The following is a 21,363-nucleotide window of genomic DNA, read 5'->3' as shown; positions in this document are numbered from 1 at the left end:
AATTTTGTAACATATGTAATTAGTACATAATCATTTGAAGAATGTACAGAGTTAAACATCTAACACATTCAACCAACTCTATCTTCCTAAAGTGGGTTAAAATTAACTGTATGAGAATTCGTTTATATTTGTAATAAAAACTTAAGTGAAAGAAGAGAATAACAAATTAAATAGTATATGTAAATACACATATTTGGCATGTATCATTAAAAATAAAAGTGAGCTTTGACATGACATTAACTGAACATATCAAGTATGCTGCATAAATGAAAGATCATAGCTTTATCCTTGATTCTCAAGTGTTAACAAATTATAAGCCAAATCTGCTGATAAAGTAAACCGAGGTCACAAACTCTGCCTTCCTCCTGTTTAAACAGATACATCTTTGAGCACAAAGGAAACGAGAGAATCATGTTTATTAATAACTGTGCACTGACAGACGATTCGGAGTACTATGTGACAGCTGGAGATGAGAAATGTTCTACCGAGCTCTTTGTGAGAGGTAAAAAGAAATCTCTTATTGCATTATCAGGGGGCAAGGGCTCTCCTTCCAGGGACACTCATCCAAAAGAGAGGCAAAGCAGCCACTTCAGCCCAGAGCCGAAGCAGCCGCTGCTCCGGAAATGCTCCGCTTGTGGGTTAGGCTGGCTCCATAGTGAGGCCCCACTACGTCAGCAGATACCCTGACTCCTAATTAGCCTTCTGATTTGTTGAAGAATAGAGCAGTTGAGGGGAGAGAAAAGCTGCTACATGAAACTGCCTGGTGCTTTTTACTTAAGCCAAGCGCTACTTATTCTTCAAGATGGACATTTCGGTTATAGCCTCTGAAATCCACTAGGCTTGAAGGAGTAACCTGCATTTTGGCCACTTACTGGGACACATGAAAGCTCCATTAGGAGGCAGGCATCGTTCACTGGTGTCAGAAGAGCAGCATTTACTAACCTGATGAAAAGATGGGGGAGTCAGAGACTTCCGGGTTCATCTTATTTCTCTGTGGAACCTTCTGGTTACAGATGACTCTATTTGCTGTACCCGGTCAAGAGCCAAAACCAAATCCTTCAAGCATCACACGTACCCTGCTTGATGAAGGCGGAAAACTTGGTGGTGTGCATTTTATGTGCTCTCCCGAGCAATATGTGCTCTGAATACTTCTGAAACAATTGGCAGGAGCTGATCCAGCACTGGCAGCTATTTGGTTTGCCATGCACAAACAGAGATTCACATCTCCAATTTACACCCTAGATTGATGATTCTTTCCTATTGCTGGGTTCTCCTCTATGAGCAAACAGGTTCAAGACACAGGCTTTGGATATTTAGTGATTTTGATCTCCCCTTTGCCAACTAGAGCCTCCAATTATGGTGACTAAGCAACTGGAAGACACAAACGCTTACTGTGGGGAGAGAGTAGAGCTGGAAGTTGAGGTGTCTGAAGACGATGCCAATGTAAAATGGTAAAGTACTTTGTTGATGCCTGCCTGTGTCCAATACACAAAGTATCTTCATAACCAATAGAATGCAACATGGGAGTGTCTCCTAAACATGAAAACGACCTCAACCTATGTTGTATTAGCAGAGATGATAGCGAAAACTGTACCATTATCTGAAAACCAGCTCTTAGAGATCTGTCCTGGCAGAGAAGTAGGGAGGCAGGAACTGACTGGTAAATGGGTCACACAGGTTACTCAAAAATTTTTGATTGGAAATAACACGGGTGTTCTTAAGCTTTGTGGCAGTCCTTACTGGTAACATGCACAGAAGATTATAATGTACCTATTTCCCATTTAAATTATCATTGTCACTGGAAAGGTAACCCAGGGAGACAGCACTTGGTCCAGACTCCAGCCCTACCACCTAACAACTCAATTTTCACCACTTTATTTTTTCAGTTTCCTAGAAAAATATGGTAGGCTGAAAATCACCAACCCATTTTGAATTAAAAAGAAACAAGAGGTGTGGCTTAGTAGTGATGCATAGTTAGCTTGTTCAAGGATCTTTGACCTCTCTCTCTCTCTGTCTCTCACACACACACACACACACACACACACACACACACACACAAATAAAAATAAAACTTTGGAGCTGGAGAGATGGCTCAGCCATTAAAGGCTAGGCTCACAAACAAAAATAAAATTTGAGATTATAGAAAATAGAGAGTCTTTTATTGAATGTTTCCTGAAAGTTAGCTCAAAGTTGAAAGCTAGAAGATTTAAGGATTGCGAAATGAATTGTAATATTGAGAGGAATATAATAAATTACACAACAGAAATCAATAGTTATTAGTGTGGAAAAGATTGCTAGCCCTAATCTAAAATATGGATAACTTAAAAATGTGTTGTGAGCTTAGAAGTGAGGGCAAATTTAACTATAATATAATATAATATATATATGCATACATATATATATTATGATTTAGTTTGTTAATATCCCATTGCCCTCCCTTATTCCCTTCTTCTTACTGAACATCTTCTTCCTCCCTTTATATCGACGTTAACTCAGGTTTAAGAATGGTGAAGAGATTGTACCGGGTCCAAAGTCAAGATACAAGATTAAAGTTGAGGGCAAAAAACACATTTTGATCATAGAAGGTGCGACAAAGGCTGACAGCGCAGAATACTCAGCCATGACGACCGGGGGACAATCATCCGCTAAGCTAAGTGTTGACTGTGAGTAACACTCGATTGATGTCTTCTAAACTGACAAGCAAGACTGTGAACTCAGTTGTAGGAAAGTCTCAATCTTCTCGGTCTTTTACTCGTGGCATTTTAAAATACGCAGAATCGGACTGCACTCTAGCTGAGTGTCATGTCAAGTCTCTTAGAGAGGAATCAACATCGGTTGGTGGTGGCGCACGCCTTTAATCCCAGCCCTCAGGATGCAGAGGCAGGCAGATCCTTGTGAGTTCGAGGCCAGCCTGGTCTAAGTCAGACAAACAGTTGTAACCCTCGATGTGACTGGATACGACTCATATCTTATGGGTGGGCAAGATGGATTTTCGAGGTTCTGGAACGTGTGTTACACTTCTTTCTGTTCAGTTACATCATCTACACTGGAAAAAGTTGTCAGCTTCAAAGCATGTAACACACAAGAACGCAGGGCACTGTAAAATGTCACCATGTTAGTTTATCTGGAGCCGGGTCTGTAGATCCATAATGTTCTTTGTCTCTGTAGTGAGACCCCTTAAGATCACAACACCTCTGACTGATCAGACTGTGAAACTTGGAAAAGAAGTATGTTTGAAGTGTGAAATCTCTGAAAATGTACCAGGAAAATGGACAAAAAATGGGCTCCCTGTTCAGGAGGGTGACCGTTTGAAGGTTGTTCACAAAGGAAGGTAAGCAAGCCAGGTGGGCCATTCACCAGGAATCAGCCACGCTCACTTTTCCCACTTCCTAAATTACATATTCATGGGCTCCTTCCTTGGAGAGCATGGGGATCTCTGACGTCGTAAAAACTGATGATTGCTTTGCTGGATACCACATCCTACTTGAGATCCTCTTACACCTCACGCTATGGTGCTCCCTCTAAAACCTACCAACGGCACCATCTCAACATGTGGTTAGAGGAGTGACTGTCGATTCGAGTTGAGGACCTAAAGTTCACTAAGACATGTAGGAGACCATTGATTTGGGCTGAATTTCTGCATCAAGCCCAGCAGACCAAATAAACATGGAGGTACCCATGCTGAAGCTCCACCCTGCCTTGCCCAAACCTAGTTTCTGTAAGTGTGCAGAAACTAAGATAATGGGGACTAATATCAAACCCTTGAACAGGACACATTGAGCTGACATGATGAGCGAGTTCCCTCTGCTTGGGAAGAAGAATCTGCATTGTATTGTCTGTTGCCCCCAACCCTTTCTCTTTAATACCAACCTCCTCTGTTCAGTTTATAGAAGCGCTCATTCTATTTTATGGCATTGGTTGCCTGATTCCAGAATGCAAATAAAAATGTCAGTTAAGATCCTTATACCCTCAGGCTGGAGAGATGGCTCAGTGGTTAAAAGCACTGGCTGCTCTTTGAGAGGACCAGAGTTCAATTCCCAGCACCCACATGGTTGCTCACAGCTGTCTTAATTCTAGTTCCAAAGGCTTTGATGCCCCTTCTGTCCTTCACAGACACTGCATGCACATAGTAGACATACCTACTTGCAAGCAAAACACCCATACCCATACAATAAAAATAAATAAATCTCTTTTGTTTGTTTTTTTGGGACAGAGTTTCTCTGTGTAGCCCTGGCTGTCCTGGAACTCTCTTTGTAGATCAGGCTGTCCTCGGACTCACATAGACCTGCCTGATTCTGCCTCCTGCATGCTGGGATTAAAAGTATGTGCCACCACCACCAGGCTAATAAATAAATCTTAAAACAAAAAAACTTTGCACAATAACTATTGTCCACCTTTAGTAATAATAACTATCACATAACCTTCCTTCTATTTTTGTTTTCATGTGAGAAGCAGAATTGCCTAGAACCTAGCAACGATTTAAGGCAAGAAATTGAACCTTGACTCACAACTCTCACCAGATCACAAGTGAATTTATGGGGCTTAAAAAATCCTCTAAAATTTCATATGTATACAAACACATATACATTCATAGCAGCATAGGATGTCCTTCATGTGTTACTAAATGTGTGTTTGTATTGTGTTAGTATATAAGTGTGTGGTGCTGAGGATTGAATCTAGGACCTCACACATGCTAGGCTGATGCTCTACCCCTGAGTTACACCACTAGGCCCCAAATGTACACTTTGTACAGTGAGAAGATCCATACATATAACCACAGTCAGTGTTTGCCTTTGTAATTTCTTGTATGTTTAAGTGTCACATTATTAAGCTGTTGTGCTTTGTTCTTTTTGAAGTTATACGACAAAAGAATAGTAGAGACTTGCATACATAATAAGCAGATTGTATTTGCAGTGATATATTCATAGCAGTCAATAGAATAACCCCCATCTCCCCGTGCTCCTCTATTTCTATCTCTCTCCTATAAGAAGTGCATTAAACACAGGCCATGACTCTTCTGTTTGGGTCACGTATACTCTACACCCTTGTAAAGTGGTGGTAATCTGTTTCTCGTGTTTCTTCAGAGTCCACAAGTTAGTCATAGCCAATGCTCTCATTGAAGATGAAGGTGAATATGTGTTTACACCAGATGCCTACAATGTTCCTATGTCGGCCAAAGTTCATGTCATTGGTGAGTAGATCAGATACATTATCATACAGCTGTTCAATTGTTTGCTTACTTTGAACTATAATGTTTCAAGAGCTATATGATTTAAAAGATGCATCGACTCAGTATTACTCACGCGTTGTAAGTAGTTGATTTGTGAATCTAACAAGAAGCAGTTTTATAGTGTGACAAGCACCAACTGCTGTGATTACTCAGCCATGTTAAAAATTGTTGCCAGTGTTTACCAAGTAGCCAATCGCTAGCCAAAAATACCACATGGAAATGGCTGATTGATGACAAAAGCTATACTGAATATTCCAGATCCTCCCAAGATCATCCTGGATGGCCTCGATGCTGACAACACAGTGACAGTGATTGCTGGGAGCAAGCTTCGTCTCGAGATCCCTGTCACAGGGGAACCACCCCCCAAAGCCCTCTGGAGCCGAGCCGATAAGGTCTGCCCCCCTCCCCCCTCTCTCTGTCCGCCCTCTCCTCCTCTCTCCCCCCCTCTGTCCGCCCTCCCTCTCTCTCTCTCTCTCTCTCACACACACACACACACACACACACACACACACGTCTCAACTCCTTGCCCCTCATCCCTTGCCCCCATGGTTCAGGTGAAGGGAAATGGTGCAAGCCAACGTGTCTATCTGAACACTGGAGACATGCGGATTTCTGTGAATTTGAAGCTAGCCTGGTCTACATAATGAGTTCCAGGACAGCTACAAAGTGAGGCCCTGTCTCACACACCCACACCCACCAACCCCCTCCATACACACAAAAGAGTACATTATGGGTATAATTCCTTTGAGAAGAGAATGTGGGCTGGTTTTCAGGTAAATCCGTCAATCGTTTGTTTTCATATTTCTAGCCGCCCACTTATTTGGCCAAGCATGATTTTGTGAATTATGAACACGACGCCACCTTATATTCCATGGATGTCATGGGGTCAGGAAGGAAGAAAAGTAGTAAAGTAGGGAATACGTAAATAAGTTAAGGAACGACGTCACTTTGCATGGTAAGAAGTGCTGTGAAATAGTGAGAGGGTATGCTAAGCTGTGTCATAGACCAGAAACAATTACACTGACGAGCGTAGGGCAGGAGCACTCATGGACATCGAAGGAACCTAAAAAGACCCATCTTTAAAAACCCTAATAATAACCAGTGTGGTAATAATATATAACAAGGAAAAACCCAAGAGCATACTGTGATAGCAAGCAGCTATATAGTCACTGACGCTCGAGTGGCTAACTCGGAAGGAAAGAGATTGCCTGCTGAAGGCCATGTAGTGTCAAGGTCAAGGACAGAGGCCTAGAAAGCAGGGCTACTGGGGCACGTAGGCCAGGAGGAGAAAAACAAGAGGCAGGTGGGTGAAGAACCTCAGTTTAAGCTACTCCTGGCTTTCTGCCACCATTACATTTAAAAATAGGAGACATCCTGCCAAAATGGAACAGCAGGAACTTGATTTATATTCTCATGTAGATAACCCCCCAGACAGACAAAACCATGGGAAAAATTACTTTCTAGACATTGGAGTCGAGTTATGAAGGGCAAAGACTCCAAATGTGTCCTGTAAGTGAGGGTGGTCTACAAGCCCTGCTTGCAGAGTCCTCCCAAAGTGCTCAGGGCTCACGCCTTTGCCCTAACATGTGTAAGGCCCTGGGTTTCATTCCTAGCAGAGGAAAGAAGGGGGAGAGGAGATATTTCCATTTCAGGTAGTGTACACGGAGGAGACACCCATACCGAACCTAGAGAGTGTTTAGGATTTTCCTTCCCAGGAACCCAAGTGGCAGGAGCTCAGCAGACATGCGCCAGAGTAGAAAGCTGTACAAGTCAAGGCCTAGGATTCTCTAGCCAGTGTGGTGGCCCAGCACTCTGGAGGCAGAGGAAGGAGGATCTCAGTCTGTGAATTCAAGGCTAGCCTGGTCTACATAGCAACGCTCAGGCCAGTCAGGGCTACATAGTGGGACCCTGGCTCAGGAAACCAGAGGTTGGTGTTGTGGCTTAGTGGTTTAAGATTTTAAAACAGACGTGGATGAGTACAATACAAGGCTCAGATTTTCCCTGCCCCTATCTAAAGTGGAAACATGGGGGTGGGCAGATGGCTCAGTGGTTAAGAGCACTGGCTGCTCTTGCAGAGGACCTGGGTTCAGTTCCCAGCACCCATGTGGCAGCTAAGAACCACCTGTAATTCCAGCTCCAAGAGATCTGACACCCTCTTCTGATGTTAGAGGCACGCAGAGACATCTCTGCAGGCAAAACGACCATACATATAAAGTAAAAATAAATAACTCTGAAGAGAAAAGAAATATAAACTTAATGTTAACTGGAGTGGAAATTATTACCCTTGCACCATTTTAAAAGCCGCCCACCCTCTGCCATGGTTTTTGTGGGTTTTTTTTGTTTGTTTGTTTGTGAGACAAGATCTTGCTATATTGCTCTGGCTGGCCTAGAACTTGCTGAGTAGACCAAACTGACCTTGAACTCACAAAGATCCACTCCCAGAGCTCTGGGACAAAGATGTGCACCAGCATTCAATGTTTTCAAACTCTCAAGACATCCATATACATGGCAATAATGGGTTTCTGATATGAGTTAGTGTGATTTTATATAAAAGAGAGCTTGCACCCTACAGGACGCCTTCTACCCTTGTATTTTTCTGTTCTCCGGCTTCCCGTTGGTAAAGTCTGTAGTTAACAGGCTCTCTCCCAGCTCTCCCCTTTTCAGCTGTGTGGGCTTTGAGCACGTGGCGTCTGGGTTTCCTCAGAGTGAAGAGTGGCCCTGTAATGTGTATGTTAGGCTCTCGGGCCCACCGGCCCTGGGGTCCTCAGGTGCTCTGCAACGGCCCTGTCAGTCCATCATGCCCTGTTTGCCTCTTTCATGACAGGCTATTATGGAGGGCAGTGGCCGGATCAGGGCGGAATCGTACCCTGATAGCAGCACGCTGGTCATTGACGTGGCGGAGAGAGATGACTCTGGTGTGTACAACATAAATCTGAAAAACGAAGCTGGAGAAGCACATGCAAGCATCAAGATTAAAGTTGTGGGTAAGCTTCCCAGGGGAACCACCCTCCAGAATCGGGCAGACAGGAGGAAACAGGCATTTCTCTTCTCTACCTCTATTTTTTTTTTCCCTCTTTGCCTTACCTTCCTCTCTCTTATTTTTCTCCTGTATTTTCTTAATTACAGGATTTCTAACCGGAGAAACTGCATAGTTAGAGGCATTTGGGATTATTGTTCATTAGTTCTTCAAAGTCATCATCTCTTTGGGAACCATTTAAAATTAATTTTTTTTTACTACAATGAAGATATGACATTATTTAACCCTTTCCTTTTCCTTCCATCCAGCTCCTCCCGTGTCCCCCAACTCCCTCTCAAAATCATGGCCTCTTTCAATTCTTACACACACACACACACACACACACACACACACACACACCAAAATACATGTGTAGAAACACAACTTGCTCAGTCCATTCAATGTTACTCATATGTGTGTGGTCTCAGGACTGACCTCTTGGTACTGGATAACCAATTAGGGAAGACTGTTTCTTCTGCTTTGCCATTCCCTAGTTGCCTGTGCAGTTCTTTGTGTATGGCGGAGCCCTGTGAGCTCTCCCTTTCAAGTCATCGCTACAGTCTATTCCATGTTAGCACGTCTATCGATACTGTACTTAGGGTCCTGTTTAGACAGCGGATTGCTAATTATGGGTGGCACGTCCCCGTTTTATAGGCGATGCGACCTCACAGCAGATTTCCTGCTCCTTTGGCCCTTACCATCTCCCCATCTGCAATATTCCCAGGCTTGTGTTGTAGCACGGGGTGTAGGCACCCGGTGATCAGCTCTGCATTTTAAACAGTTGTGATAGTCTGTAGTAGTCTGTTTGTTGCAAAGCCAAGTTTTCTTTGATGAGGGTGAGAACTTACTTGTGGGTGTAAGGATAAGTATTTAGAAGCAGTTAGGAATTATGGTAGTTTAGTGAAACCCCAGTAGCAGATTCTCCTCTAAGAAGCACGACCTCCATAGTTCCCGGTAGCTGCTTTTGGGTGCCCATTAAATGCCCCTGAGACACAATCCCTCCCTTCCCACATCAACCATTTTGAGGAAGGGGAACTATTAGTGTCCCAGGTTCTCTGAGGCTCCTCTCCCCACTCTGAATTTCCTTGAGGAACCATATTTCAAAGTGAACCCAAATTAGTCACTTCATACGAACCTAAACTATGACATGGTGTCTTGCCAATGCTGAGTTCCTCCAATAAATATCTTGAACCTGTTTGATGTAAATTGACAATAACTGACTCTTCACTCTGTTGGAAGTTCATTTGGTAGCTAAAAAACAAAACAACTATATGCATCATTTAGGTGACAATTTCTTATCAGTTTTCAAGGATTTTAGACATTGTTATACTTATTTTCACTGAGCTCTTTCCCCCTTACCTGTATTGACATATTGTCCAAGATAATTTTTGAATGCATTTCAGAAAAGGAACAAACAAGCAAAGCTGCCTTGACTATTAACGCTTTCCTGCTTTGCCTACTGCAGACATCCCAGACCCTCCAGTGGCACCAAATGTGACGGAAGTGGGAGATGACTGGTGTATCATGAACTGGGAGCCCCCTGCCTATGACGGAGGGTCACCAATCTTGGGTAACTATAGACTGAGCACCCACGTTACAGCCAGTGCAGCTGGCATTCTCTCAGTGCATATCAGAACAGAATACATTCTGGAAATTGAGGCTGCGAAAAAGCCTGTTGAGTTGGCAGAGTCCTGGCCTGGCATACAGCAGGTTCTGGAGTCAGTTTTTAGTAAGAGGAGGAGGAGGCAGTTGCTTGTTACAATACATACTGTGACTTCAAATGCCTGCTGAAGTTGAAGTACCTATTGCGACATCCCACAACTCCTTGGGGTTTGAGCTCTGGTGTGCACGCTCCAGACACCTGTTTTCTTGTTTGCTTGCTCTTTTCACTACTTTCCAGACAGCTCCGAGTCTAATCCCCATTGTTCTGCCAGCGAACATCATAGTGCAGTGCTTTAGCTACTACTGGTCTATTGCCCTGAAGAGACACCACCACTACGACAAAGGCAATTCTTATAAAAGAAAGCATTTAGCTGATGGCCATCTTACAGCTGTAGAAGGCTAGTCCTTGATCCTCAGGGTGAGAGGCAGACGGGCATGGTACCAGAGCAGTAGCTCAGAACTTTATATCCTCATCTGCAGCCAGCAGGCAGAGAGTGGACCTGATGAGAGCTGTGGGGGGGGGGGGCAGGGGTTTATTGTCATTCAAGCCACCACAGATTGTGTCATGGAGGAATTTCTCAGCGTAAAATTATTAGGAGAAGTTGCCTCCTCGGTGGAGAAATTTCTTTTTTCCTATAGGTGGTAATAAAATTCACAAAACGAATCTTTTTCCCTTTATTTCCATGGCCGCAACCTTCTGGGTCCTCGGCTCTGGATTGCTCAACCACAGCGACTCAGTTGCTAGGACTAAAATGTCTCTGATTCATTTTTCTTCTTTTCCTAGTACAACTGTACTTTTTACTAGTCCCGTTACTTTTTTCAATCTGCATTTTACAGAGTTCACATTTGTGTTATCTGATCTCTAACAGTTGATTAAAACATAAATGCATTTGTCTACTTCACTCATGCTGCTTAGAATGTGCAAAAATGTCTAATAAAGTTTAATTTTGGAGATAAGATAAAAAGCCCAAGTCTCCACTTTGTACACTACAGGATACTTTATTGAGAGGAAAAAGAAACAAAGCTCCAGGTGGATGCGACTGAATTTTGATCTCTGCAAGGAAACAACTTTTGAGCCCAAGAAGATGATTGAAGGTGTGGCCTACGAAGTCCGCATCTTTGCGGTCAATGCCATCGGCATCTCCAAGCCCAGTATGCCATCCAAGCCCTTTGTTCCTTTGGGTGAGTCAAGGGAAATGTCTCTGTTGTGGAAACCACTGCCACAGATTATTATTACTGCTTCCTTTCTGATTTCCAAGGGGGGATGGCCTGGAACTTCTTGGAGAGGTGGGTAGGGAATAGCCAGACAGATAAGGGTGATGCGATAAGAAATTCAAAACAGACTTTGGGGAAGATGACCATCTTCAGAATGGAGGTCCTGGAATTCATTTGCAGAGCTCCAGTGAGAACAGTGGGTGGCTCCCATCGCCATTCCTGCCTGTAAGCATGAAGCCGAATCCATTGTCCTTCCTAAAGTGCCAAAGTTACACTGGCCGGTGAAGTCTTTGTTTTTACCTTCACCTTTGTTTATAATTTCATCTTAAATTTATCTATGAAACATCAGCAAACAGTCCAGCGAAGGCAAATGAAAGATAAGCTGTCTCCACTATTTCATTGTATTTAAGTATTCCTTAAGAAATGGAAAATTAAGCACAAGAGTTTATTTAAAATGGCAAATCTCAGGGCTGGAGAGAAAGTTCAGTGACTAAGAGCAGGCATTGCTCTTACAGAGGACCTGAGTCTGCCCCAGCATCCACACGGGTCAAGCTCATAGCTACCTCTAACTCCAGCTCTGGGGGATCCGACAACTCTTTCTCGAGTGCTGGGCACCTGCATGTATGGGCAGATAACCTCCTCTTGCATATATACACATAATTAAAAATGATAAATATTTAATATTACAGAGCGATGGCGATTTTACTGTAGATTCCTCGGTTCCCCCAAACTGATTTCTCTAACTCCCTTTGGCTGCTTAGCTTTTCACACAAACTTTCTAAACTGGAGAAGGAGCGTGGCAGTCTTTCCAGGAATCTCTCCTAAGTCAGACATTTGGCTTCCAAATGACCATGCTCTGGGAGTGCTCAGCAAGGCATGCGGCTTCTCCGCATAGTTTGAGTAGCATCCCAGGGTTATCTTACTGCAGGTGCTCTGCCATGGCTCAGCATTCACAGTTTCTTCCTTTTCTTGCTTTCATGTTCTCAGCTGTGACCAGCCCTCCTACTCTTCTGGCTGTTGACTCCGTAACTGACTCATCTGTGACAATGAAGTGGAGGCCGCCAGACCAGATTGGCGCAGCAGGTTTAGATGGCTATGTACTAGAGTATTGCTTTGAAGGAAGTAAGTACACCTAGAGGTTACAGTGAATACATACCGTCAGCGCTAGGTGAGATATACCTTGCTTTCTTTTGTCTTTCTTGGGGAGCCATCTCTTTCTTACTGAATAATGAAACCAAGCCAAAGGTCATCCTTCTGAGATGTAACGAACATAGGTTTCTGCTGGTATTTTATAAACTATACACGTAGATGCTAAGAGTGTCTTAGTTGGGCTGTAAGGTGGGCATCCCCACTGGGCTGGCATAGGAGAATGGCCTTTTGACAAAGCTTCAGGGGCATCCATTCCCAAACTTGGTGCAGCTGCAATGTGTCACTGAGTACTGAATATCTACTCATGGCCAAGCATAGGGGGATAGACTACGCATTTGGCCATCCAATGAGCACATCCTTCCTTCTTAAAGAGAAGAAGGATTAAAAGCAACTCTTAATTTTAAGGAGCTAGGAATAAATCCCAGAGAGCATGAGCAATGCATTCAACATATGGCAATCTTAAGACTCGTGTATATGAAAATTAAATTTTGGAAGGGAAAGTAAAGAATCCAAAAGAGCCCCTCTGATTAAAATAAGAGAGAGAAAGAGGAATAAAATGTCACAGAAAACCAAAATTGAAATGGTGTGACATTCACTCATTGCCTAGTGATATAATTTCCTGTCTGCCATGGCCAGAAGAAAATGACATTTGAAAATAGATTGGGGGTGTAGCTCAGTGGTAGAGCATTTGTCTAGAGTGTGATAAGCCCAAATAGGAAGAAGAAAGGAGGAAAAGAGGGAGGAAGAAAGAAAGAAGAAAGGAAGAAAAGAAGGAAGGCGGAAGGGAGGCAGGAAAGGTAGAAGAACGATGATTAGGTGAATGAGGCAGAAAGAACCCTGGCTGTGGACCCTGCCTGTCTGTGGCTGATGTAGGCAAATGGTCTCCCACAGAAGCTTACTGAGACCTCACTAAACAAAGACCAAGAGTTAACCCCTAAAACCACTCTTCCGACCCCACACTTTAACCCTGAAGCTGCCCGAGAAGGGAAGAGGCAACGATGCTTTTGTGAATCAAGACTATAAACACTAATGGGTGTCCCTGGAGGAAAATCACTGGGGAGAAGCTCAGTGGCTGAAGTGCACGCGTGCGCACTGGGCCCCTGCAGGCAGGACTGCTGCAGCTCGGGAAGGAGCAGAGATTCCGATGAAGCGCCCTGGCCACTGATTTTCCTTTGCCCCGCCCTCGTGTCCCACTTGCCACGCTTTCTTCAAGCTTCAGAAGGATCCAAAGCCAGTGGGGGACCTTACAGGAAAAAGGCCAAGGGTTGGCGCAGAGAAGGACGTGGGCATTGTGATAAAGTCAACAAGGAAAACCTCCAGCATTTCCGAGTATGGTCCATTTCCATTCAGTATCGCCTAGCCAGCAGAATTCCCTAGCGTAAATGTGACGTGGCTTCTGAGCAAGCCCTTTCTCTATGTGTATGAAACAGAGCAAATTCTTTACTCTTTTCTTTCTGATAGGTTTAAAAAGTAAGAAGATACAGCAAAATGATAGATGCCTGTCATTTTGATGTTACCCACCTTAGATAAAATACAACCAAGTGTATTTTACATGATTTCGTGTGTTGTCTGTGTAGATATGTATGTATATGAGGATATACATATGTATATGTACACGGTCATTGATGTATATATTTTGCCACATAACATGTCGGTATTAGCTTTCTATGGACACTCTTTCATAACGTGTATCTCTCTCCTCGTAGTCTTTCCTGGTTTTCTTAATGTGGCTGCCTGGTTCTTCATTCTCTTTTAATGGCTGCTCTTCTCCGGACTAATTTCTCAAGTGTTTGATGCTTTTGGATGTCAGGTTTAGTCTGTGAAAGTCGTTCTTATATAAGGTTGTGTGCTTTTTTTATTTTTTTAATTATTATTATTCTGCCTTTTCTGTTTTATTTTTTATGCCTGAAGCATTTTATTCTTCTCGTCTTTATTCTAGTTCATCCTTTTCTTAAAACAGACCTCATGCATTAAACAATGTACATAGTACCTCCCGCCCCTCAGGCATCCGCCTCTTTCTGTTTCCCCTCAGTCGGGTAGCTTGGACTTGAAGAGATGGGCCATTTTTGCTCCCCGCCCTTTCTTTTCATCTTTTCTCTTTTATCCGTTCTTTGTTCTTTTGTGTTTTTTTTTTTCTTGTCTCTTGTTTTGGCTTTCCCATCCACTGAGTCTTGCCTATGAAACTGGTACAACAGCTATCGAACAGAGCATTTGCCGAAAGATGTATCTTTTTTTTTCAAAGTCATAAGTAATTTTTATCATCCACATTCCCTCTCAGCTATAAAAGATGTCAAACCTCCCTTATAGTCCTGATAAGGCTGGGAAAAGAGAGAGGGAGGCCAAGGTCCCCAGAAGCAGCCACTCTGTACTCCTTGCCCCAGTTAATCTCCTGGGTACCAAAAAAAAAAAGGTACATCCAAACCACTGGGACGAGCCCCAAAGCATCCTGTGAGCCCTTCACATGGAATATAGGGGCACAGGAATGTCCAGTTTGTCTTCTTGATGCAGAGTTCATTGTCATGGTAACCAGGGCTACTCCCTGAGCTGCCAGGGCTGACTCCATTTCCATGTGTTAAGGCACAGCTGAGTCCTGGTAAGGCTGTGCTGGTGTGTCCTCCTAGAGTCTGGGGAGGGAGCCCCACTGTGGGAGCATCACATTCCCTGGGGGACTGGAGAGGCTGCTCCCTCTGGATTCCAGAACTGATGATTCCTTTTCCTTCAAGGTCTTGTTTTGCCCACTAGCTCTTCTTCCCTCCTGCGGAGATGCCCGGCCTCTCTCCTCTTCTTTGTCTCTTTCTTCTCTGGGCCAGGTGCCTGTAGACAAAACCCACAGGCTGCCCAGAGGAAGCCGTGCCCTCCCCTTAACATGTTTGGTCTCTTGCGTCTCTACTCCGGACCAGTCTCTTTGTCTACTTTGCATACTTTACTAACAGAGAATGCTGACTGCTGATACAATATTCTTCTGGTGTGAAAATGGGTGTCTTGAATTAATGTATTGACGGATTCTCAAAGGTACATCAGCCAAACGGTCTAATGAAAATGGGGAGGCTGCGTATGATCTGCCAGGTAAAGTATCTGCGGAGCTCTCGGACTTCCCTACTCTTTGACCCCTATCTGGAATGTTCCATGACCTTACTTGAATGACCTCCCCACTACCTCCACACAGAAGTCTGTAGGGTTGGGGCGGGGGAGGGTGAACTTTCTCACTGGGGTCCAAGACTTCGCTTTTCCCAGTGGTCCTTTCTGACTTTTAGAAGCTGAAATACTTGTATGTCCTGGATGCTGGGGTTAAAGTCTTTTGATATTACAGAGTGTGGACAAAGCTACCAGTTGCCGCAAAAGAAAATCCAATTTCTGGTTGAAGGAAAGGGTTGTACCAACCAACTCATGAGATATGCAGTCATGAGCCTCCTTTCCTCTTTATAAATAGAATTGGCTTTTCTTCATGAGTGCAAATGATCAGATTCTTTATGTTCACATTAATGTTTCACGACTATAAGCCAGCTGAGATAAAACAGAGAGCACGTGGCAAGAATAGTACCTTTCCTTCACGAGGAGAGCGATTTCCTGTCTTTCTGAACTTTAAAGTTTGTCAAGATTATATGAAGCAGCGTGAAGTAAAACTACTTCAACATTATTGGCACACTCACTATTACTCAGGGCACTTTATTCCTAAGAGTTCATTTGAGTTTTTCAGAAATAACAGTCTAATTTAATTCTTCCTGTTTCTTACGTTAGCCATTTGGGGGCATTTTTTCAGTCATAACCCGAGTCTAGCCCAAATCATATTCTTTCTGAAGGATCTGAGTATGAGTGAAATGCTAAGTTGGAGCTGGTTGTGATGGCCTGGGATGGCTCCTCTCACTAAAGACTACTCCTGCTCCTTCTTTTTTTTCTTCTACTGGTCTTAGCTGAGGACTGGATAGTTGCAAACACGGACCTGATCGACAAGACGAAGTTCACCATCAATGGTCTGCCCACGGATGCAAAGATCTTCGTACGTGTGAAGGCTATTAACGCAGCTGGGGCCAGCGAGCCCAAATACTATTCTCAGCCCATTCTTGTGAAGGAAGTCATAGGTAAGCCATTCACTGGACAGCCAGCCTAGCCAATCAGCAAGCTCCAGGCAGTGAGATTCCGTCTTAAAAAAACAAGGCAGCAACAAAAACCCAAGGTGGACCTTCTCCTGAGGAATGACACCCAAGGGTAACCTCTGCCAAGCACCACACACACACACACACACACACACACACACACACACACACACACACACATTTTCTTAAAATTTGTTTTGCTGGCATTCCTTTGATATTTTATGACTGTTTCCTGGAAGTTAACACTTAACAAAACACTGCTTTTTAGGCAGTTTAGGAGGTCAGCTTTGGGTTTTATAATTTAGTACTCAGAAGACCAGGTAAATGACCTGGCCAGATTCTCTGTACCAACTGCCGTGGAACTCCACCTGCATTCTAGCTCATGGGTCTGCAAAGTCACAACCATTTTTATGATGACAGATACATCTGGGCCCTTTTCAACACACTCACATCTACCCTGATGGTGTAAATTAAGCCATTGGTGTGTTCCATTGGTGTGTTCGCATGAATCAAGCAGTACCGCAGAGCTCTGACAGATACCACTGCCCCTGTGTGCTCTCAGTTAAAGAGAAGGCTCGGTTTTGCCTTAGGGGTGTTATTGATCAAACATTAAAAAAAAATGTTAATTATATTAATATTGGTCTTCGATTCCTGAACATTTTTTTTTTTTCTGGACTGGAGAATAACTTTCAAAACTTGGTTTTCTCTTCCCACTATGTGGGTCTCAGAGGTTGAACTCAGGTCATCAGGATTGCATACTTGCTTCAACAGATTTTGAATACTTAAACATATTGACTGATAAAGTAGTCCTACCAACACATTTTTAAAATATTATACAATCAAACATCAGCATTCAGAAGATCTGCATGATTCTATATAGTAATTGTTTCCAAATGACCAATGCACATCAAGAAATCATGTATGGAAGGTGGTCATAGTGCTATATGCCCTTAATCTCAGCTACTTGAAAGGCTGAGGCAGGAGGATTGCTTACCAGATCTCTATGTACTCAAATGCTTTCCTTTTTTATCATTTTACTTCATCTTATGTTTATGAGTATTTTGGCTGCATGTGTGCCAGGATGCTATGTTTGTGCCTAGCATCCAAAGAGGCCAGAAGAGGGCATTGGATCTCCTGTACTGGAGTTACAGTTGTGAGTTACCACGGTGAGTCCTGGGGCTCAAACAGGACCCATCAGAAGAGCAGGCAGTGCTCTTAAGTGCTAAACCATCTCTCTAGCCCCATAAAAACACATCTTAAAAATAAATAACTACACAGAGAATCCTGTCTCAAAAAAAAAAAAAAAAAAAAAAAAAGCAAATAAATAAAAAGCTATCTCTACTTAAAGAAAACAGTTTGGACCAAAATTGCTAAATATACTGTTAGCGAAACATCTAAAATTGTGTGAAAGGGAGTGATCCCAAAGATGGGTCATGAGCATCCTGCCATTCCACTTACAAAAGGTCATTTCCAGGATACTGTACTGATTGTACAACTGTATTTCTCCACCCTTCCCCAGAGCCACCTAAGATTCGCATCCCAAGGCACCTGAAGCAGACTTACATCCGCAGAGTTGGAGAGGCTGTCAATCTGGTCATCCCTTTCCAGGTAAAAAGGAGAGGGAGGTGGTCTAGCCTTTAAGTTCATCATGATTGAGAATTCCCCCAGAAAGATTAGGTCAGTAATGGAAAAAGCCAAGAGCCTCTCAGATTTAAGTTGTGCAGGACACGAGATCTTGCCATGCTTAAAGACCAGGTGCGGTAGGGCAGATAATATGAGAGAGAGATGAAGAATTTCTCGAAGAATCTCTGCAGCCCAGCCACCTGTGACACTGACTGTCTGCTCTTAAGTTCCCATATCCAACAAAACAATAACAGCTCCCAACCAAACAGAACATACTTTGAAATCTTCATGTCGCTAACTAACTGAAATACAGGCCCACTGTGAAATAATCATTCCAACAAAAAGAGTCTGTTGTTTATAAGATTAGCTTTGCTTTTCGAAACAACAATAATCAGCTTAGGCGTCTCTCTTTGTCCCACTCATACGTGCTCACACACACACACACACACACACACACACACACACACACACACACACCCTGGTCATGCCTAACTTTCAGCACTCAGGAGGCCGAGGCAGAGGGACTACTTTGACTTTAAGACAAATAACAAATCAGCTGGTCCACATAACAAGTCCTGTATCAATGAACAATGATGCCAGGTGTGGTGGTGCCTGCCTGTGGTCTCAGCACTCAGGTGGTAAATGTGGGAGGTCCAGGGGTTCAAGGTTATCCTAGGCCACTCAGGGAGCTTGAAGCTATCTTGAACTACATGAGACCCTGTAGCCTCCATGCCCCCCCCAAAAAAAGAAAGAAAAAGAAACAGAAACTCATATCTATAGATAACATTATAATTTTACAATTTTTTTTTTAAAATCGTTTTTAATTTTATAATTTCTTAATTGTGTCAGCAGCTAGAGAGACTGCAGACCAGTCTGGGAAGGGGGAACATAGTGCGGAGGAAAATCGTCAGCCTTTAGCCAATACTACCAAACACTTACAGCTGTTTGCGGAAGACTTCAGTCCCTGTCTTCCAGATGGAGAAACTGGGGCATGAAGAGTTTATTCTTTCCCCAGGGTCACACCATTATTAAGTGGACAATAGTCCAGCTAAGGCTCCAGGGTCCCAGGGGACAGACCATCCTGCTGGCATCTGGCACATCTGCCTTTGAGATCGAGTTCTAGAAGTTTCTTAACTTCAAGGCTTTGTGCAAATTGCTGAACCTCTCTTCCCAAATCAGGGAGGATAACAATACTCATCTAGTTGTAGATTGAGGCAAATAATAAACGTCATGCACCTGACACACAGAAGGCAGTCAGCCGGAAGTGGCCTTGCTTGCTTGGTGTCACCCACCACCACCAGGTCAGGAAGTTTTCATCCTTGCTAGAATAGGTTAGGCCATTGTCATGCTTGTGATGTTAAAAAAAAAAAAAAAAAAAAAAAAAAAAATTCGAGACAATGTTAAATGTTATTTTTATTTCACATCTTTCATTTCAGGGCAAACCAAGACCAGAGCTGACCTGGAAGAAGGACGGCCAAGAAATTGACAAGAATCAGATAAACATCCGAAACTCAGAGACTGATACCATCATCTTCATCAGGAAGGCAGAGAGGAGCCACTCTGGCAAGTATGACCTGCAGGTCAAAGTGGACAAGTACGAGGAAAACGCCTCAATAGACATCCAGATCGTAGGTAGGTACCGGGGAAAGAGCCAGAACATTCCATCAGAACATGAGGGTGGAGGCCAACCTCATTGTCATTTGGGGGAGATAGGAGTGTTAGGCTTCTTCTACACAAACAGTTTTAACATTTAAAAAGATTTGCACGCCTTTAATCCCAGCACTCAGGAGGCAGAGGCAGGTGGAGCTCTGTGAGTTCGAGGCCAGCCTGGTCTACAGAGCAGGTTCCAGGACAGTCAGAGATACTCAGAGAAACTTCATCTCAAAAAACAAAAGCAATAAAAATAAATAAAAAGCAAAAACATACAAACAAAAAGAAGAAAGAAAAGAACGATTAAAAAAGAAATAGTGTGTAAGAACAGTAAGATTTGTTAGTGTTTCAAAAATAACTTTCAGTGACTAAATGCCCTAATCATGGAGACCTAGGGACATATGTGTGAGAAAGTTAGTGGACGCTGTTGGTGATCTCCGTCTGCAATGCTTTTTATCCAGTTCTCTCTTGCTTTTAATTTCTGACTCTCTGATGATTAAGTATGCTTCATGCTGAAAATCCACAAGGTAGCTCCTAGACAGTTGAAAATGTTCCTTTCCACACCCAAAATTCACCAATTGTAAAGTCTGGGTGGAGAGTGAAGACTTCTTCCTAATGTAAAGAAGCGACTACAAAGCCCACCAGTTAAACGCCGGCGTTGATGGCTTGTGCTGATCAGTGCCTGTAGAAGGTGAATAAACAGTTAATTCTCATCTTAGTTCAGAATTAGGGAAGCAGAGTGGGGGCCTTACACACAGACCCCCCCCACACACATACACACACACACACACACGCAGACCCCCACACACACATACACACACACACACACGCAGACCCCCCCACACACACATACACACAGACCCACACACACACACACACATACAGACCACACACACACAACCACTTAAACTATTCTGCATTTTGCTATGTCAGTAAGTTTAGGAGGCTGGTGAGTTGGTTCAGGTCAAGATCATTTGCATGAGGACCTGCGATTGGTCCCCAGCACCCACATAGCAAGCCAGGTGTGGCGGCCCGTAACCCAGCCCTGAGGTGAAAGGAGATCCCAGAATTCCTTGCTGCCTGCTTGCTATGGCTTGCTGGCTGCCGGTCTAGCTGAAAAACAGTAGTTCTGCGTTCAGGAATAGACTCTACCTCAGAGAAGTAGGGTGCAAAGTGAGGGCACATGACACCTTCCTCTGGGTTCCACATGCGTGTGTCTCCACCCCTTACACACTCATATGCCACTCACACACGTACACAGACAGAATTTAAGAGCCCGGTAGAGTAGCGCATGCCTGTAATTCCAGCACATAGAAGGCTAAGGCAGAAGGGTGCTGAGTTTTATGTCTAAAACACAAAACAATACCAATTACTTATCCGTGCTAAGAGAAGCCTTATTTCCAACCTTTTTGTTGTTGTCCTAATTTGTGGAGGCTTCAGATTCTCTAAATAAAGCAGTGGTTCTCAGTCTTCCTAAGGCTGTCACCCTTGATACAGTTCCTCACGCTGGGGTGACCCCAACCATAAATACATTACATTGTAACTGTAATTTTGCTGCTGTTAAGAACTGTCATCTAAGTATTTGATATGCAGGATATCCGATATGCGACCCCTGTGAATGGTCATTCAATCCTCCAAGGGGTTGTGACCCATAGGTTGAGAACTGCTGAACTAAAGAGGAACTTCCTCTGGGAACCTGAGGCTTGCTCTTCAAACCAAGCACT

The 21,363-nt window shown here is 43.5% G+C and overlaps 1 protein-coding gene across 4 annotated transcripts in view; it reads left to right on the top strand.

The window, feature by feature from the left end:
• The window catches only part of Mybpc1 (myosin binding protein C1), a 75,430-nt gene that overhangs the window by 43,665 nt on the left and 10,402 nt on the right, over positions 1-21,363 (top strand). For all 4 annotated transcript variants that reach the window (XM_051206349.1, XM_051206347.1, XM_051206350.1 and 1 more), the window contains 13 exons: positions 378-502; positions 1,346-1,451; positions 2,497-2,663; positions 3,169-3,331; positions 5,085-5,191; positions 5,489-5,622; positions 8,055-8,214; positions 9,712-9,816; positions 10,902-11,090; positions 12,111-12,245; positions 16,184-16,351; positions 17,886-17,974; positions 19,426-19,621. In XM_051206349.1, the coding sequence (XP_051062306.1) occupies positions 378-502; positions 1,346-1,451; positions 2,497-2,663; positions 3,169-3,331; positions 5,085-5,191; positions 5,489-5,622; positions 8,055-8,214; positions 9,712-9,816; positions 10,902-11,090; positions 12,111-12,245; positions 16,184-16,351; positions 17,886-17,974; positions 19,426-19,621 (1,844 nt within the window). The remainder of the gene's footprint in view (positions 1-377; positions 503-1,345; positions 1,452-2,496; positions 2,664-3,168; positions 3,332-5,084; positions 5,192-5,488; positions 5,623-8,054; positions 8,215-9,711; positions 9,817-10,901; positions 11,091-12,110; positions 12,246-16,183; positions 16,352-17,885; positions 17,975-19,425; positions 19,622-21,363) is intronic.

Source organism: Phodopus roborovskii, unplaced genomic scaffold, assembly GCF_943737965.1.
Source record: "Phodopus roborovskii unplaced genomic scaffold, PHOROB, whole genome shotgun sequence".
Classification (NCBI taxonomy): Eukaryota; Metazoa; Chordata; class Mammalia; order Rodentia; family Cricetidae; genus Phodopus; species Phodopus roborovskii.
Note: the sequence above shows the minus strand (reverse complement) of the source record. Positions and strands in the feature narration are given on the sequence as shown.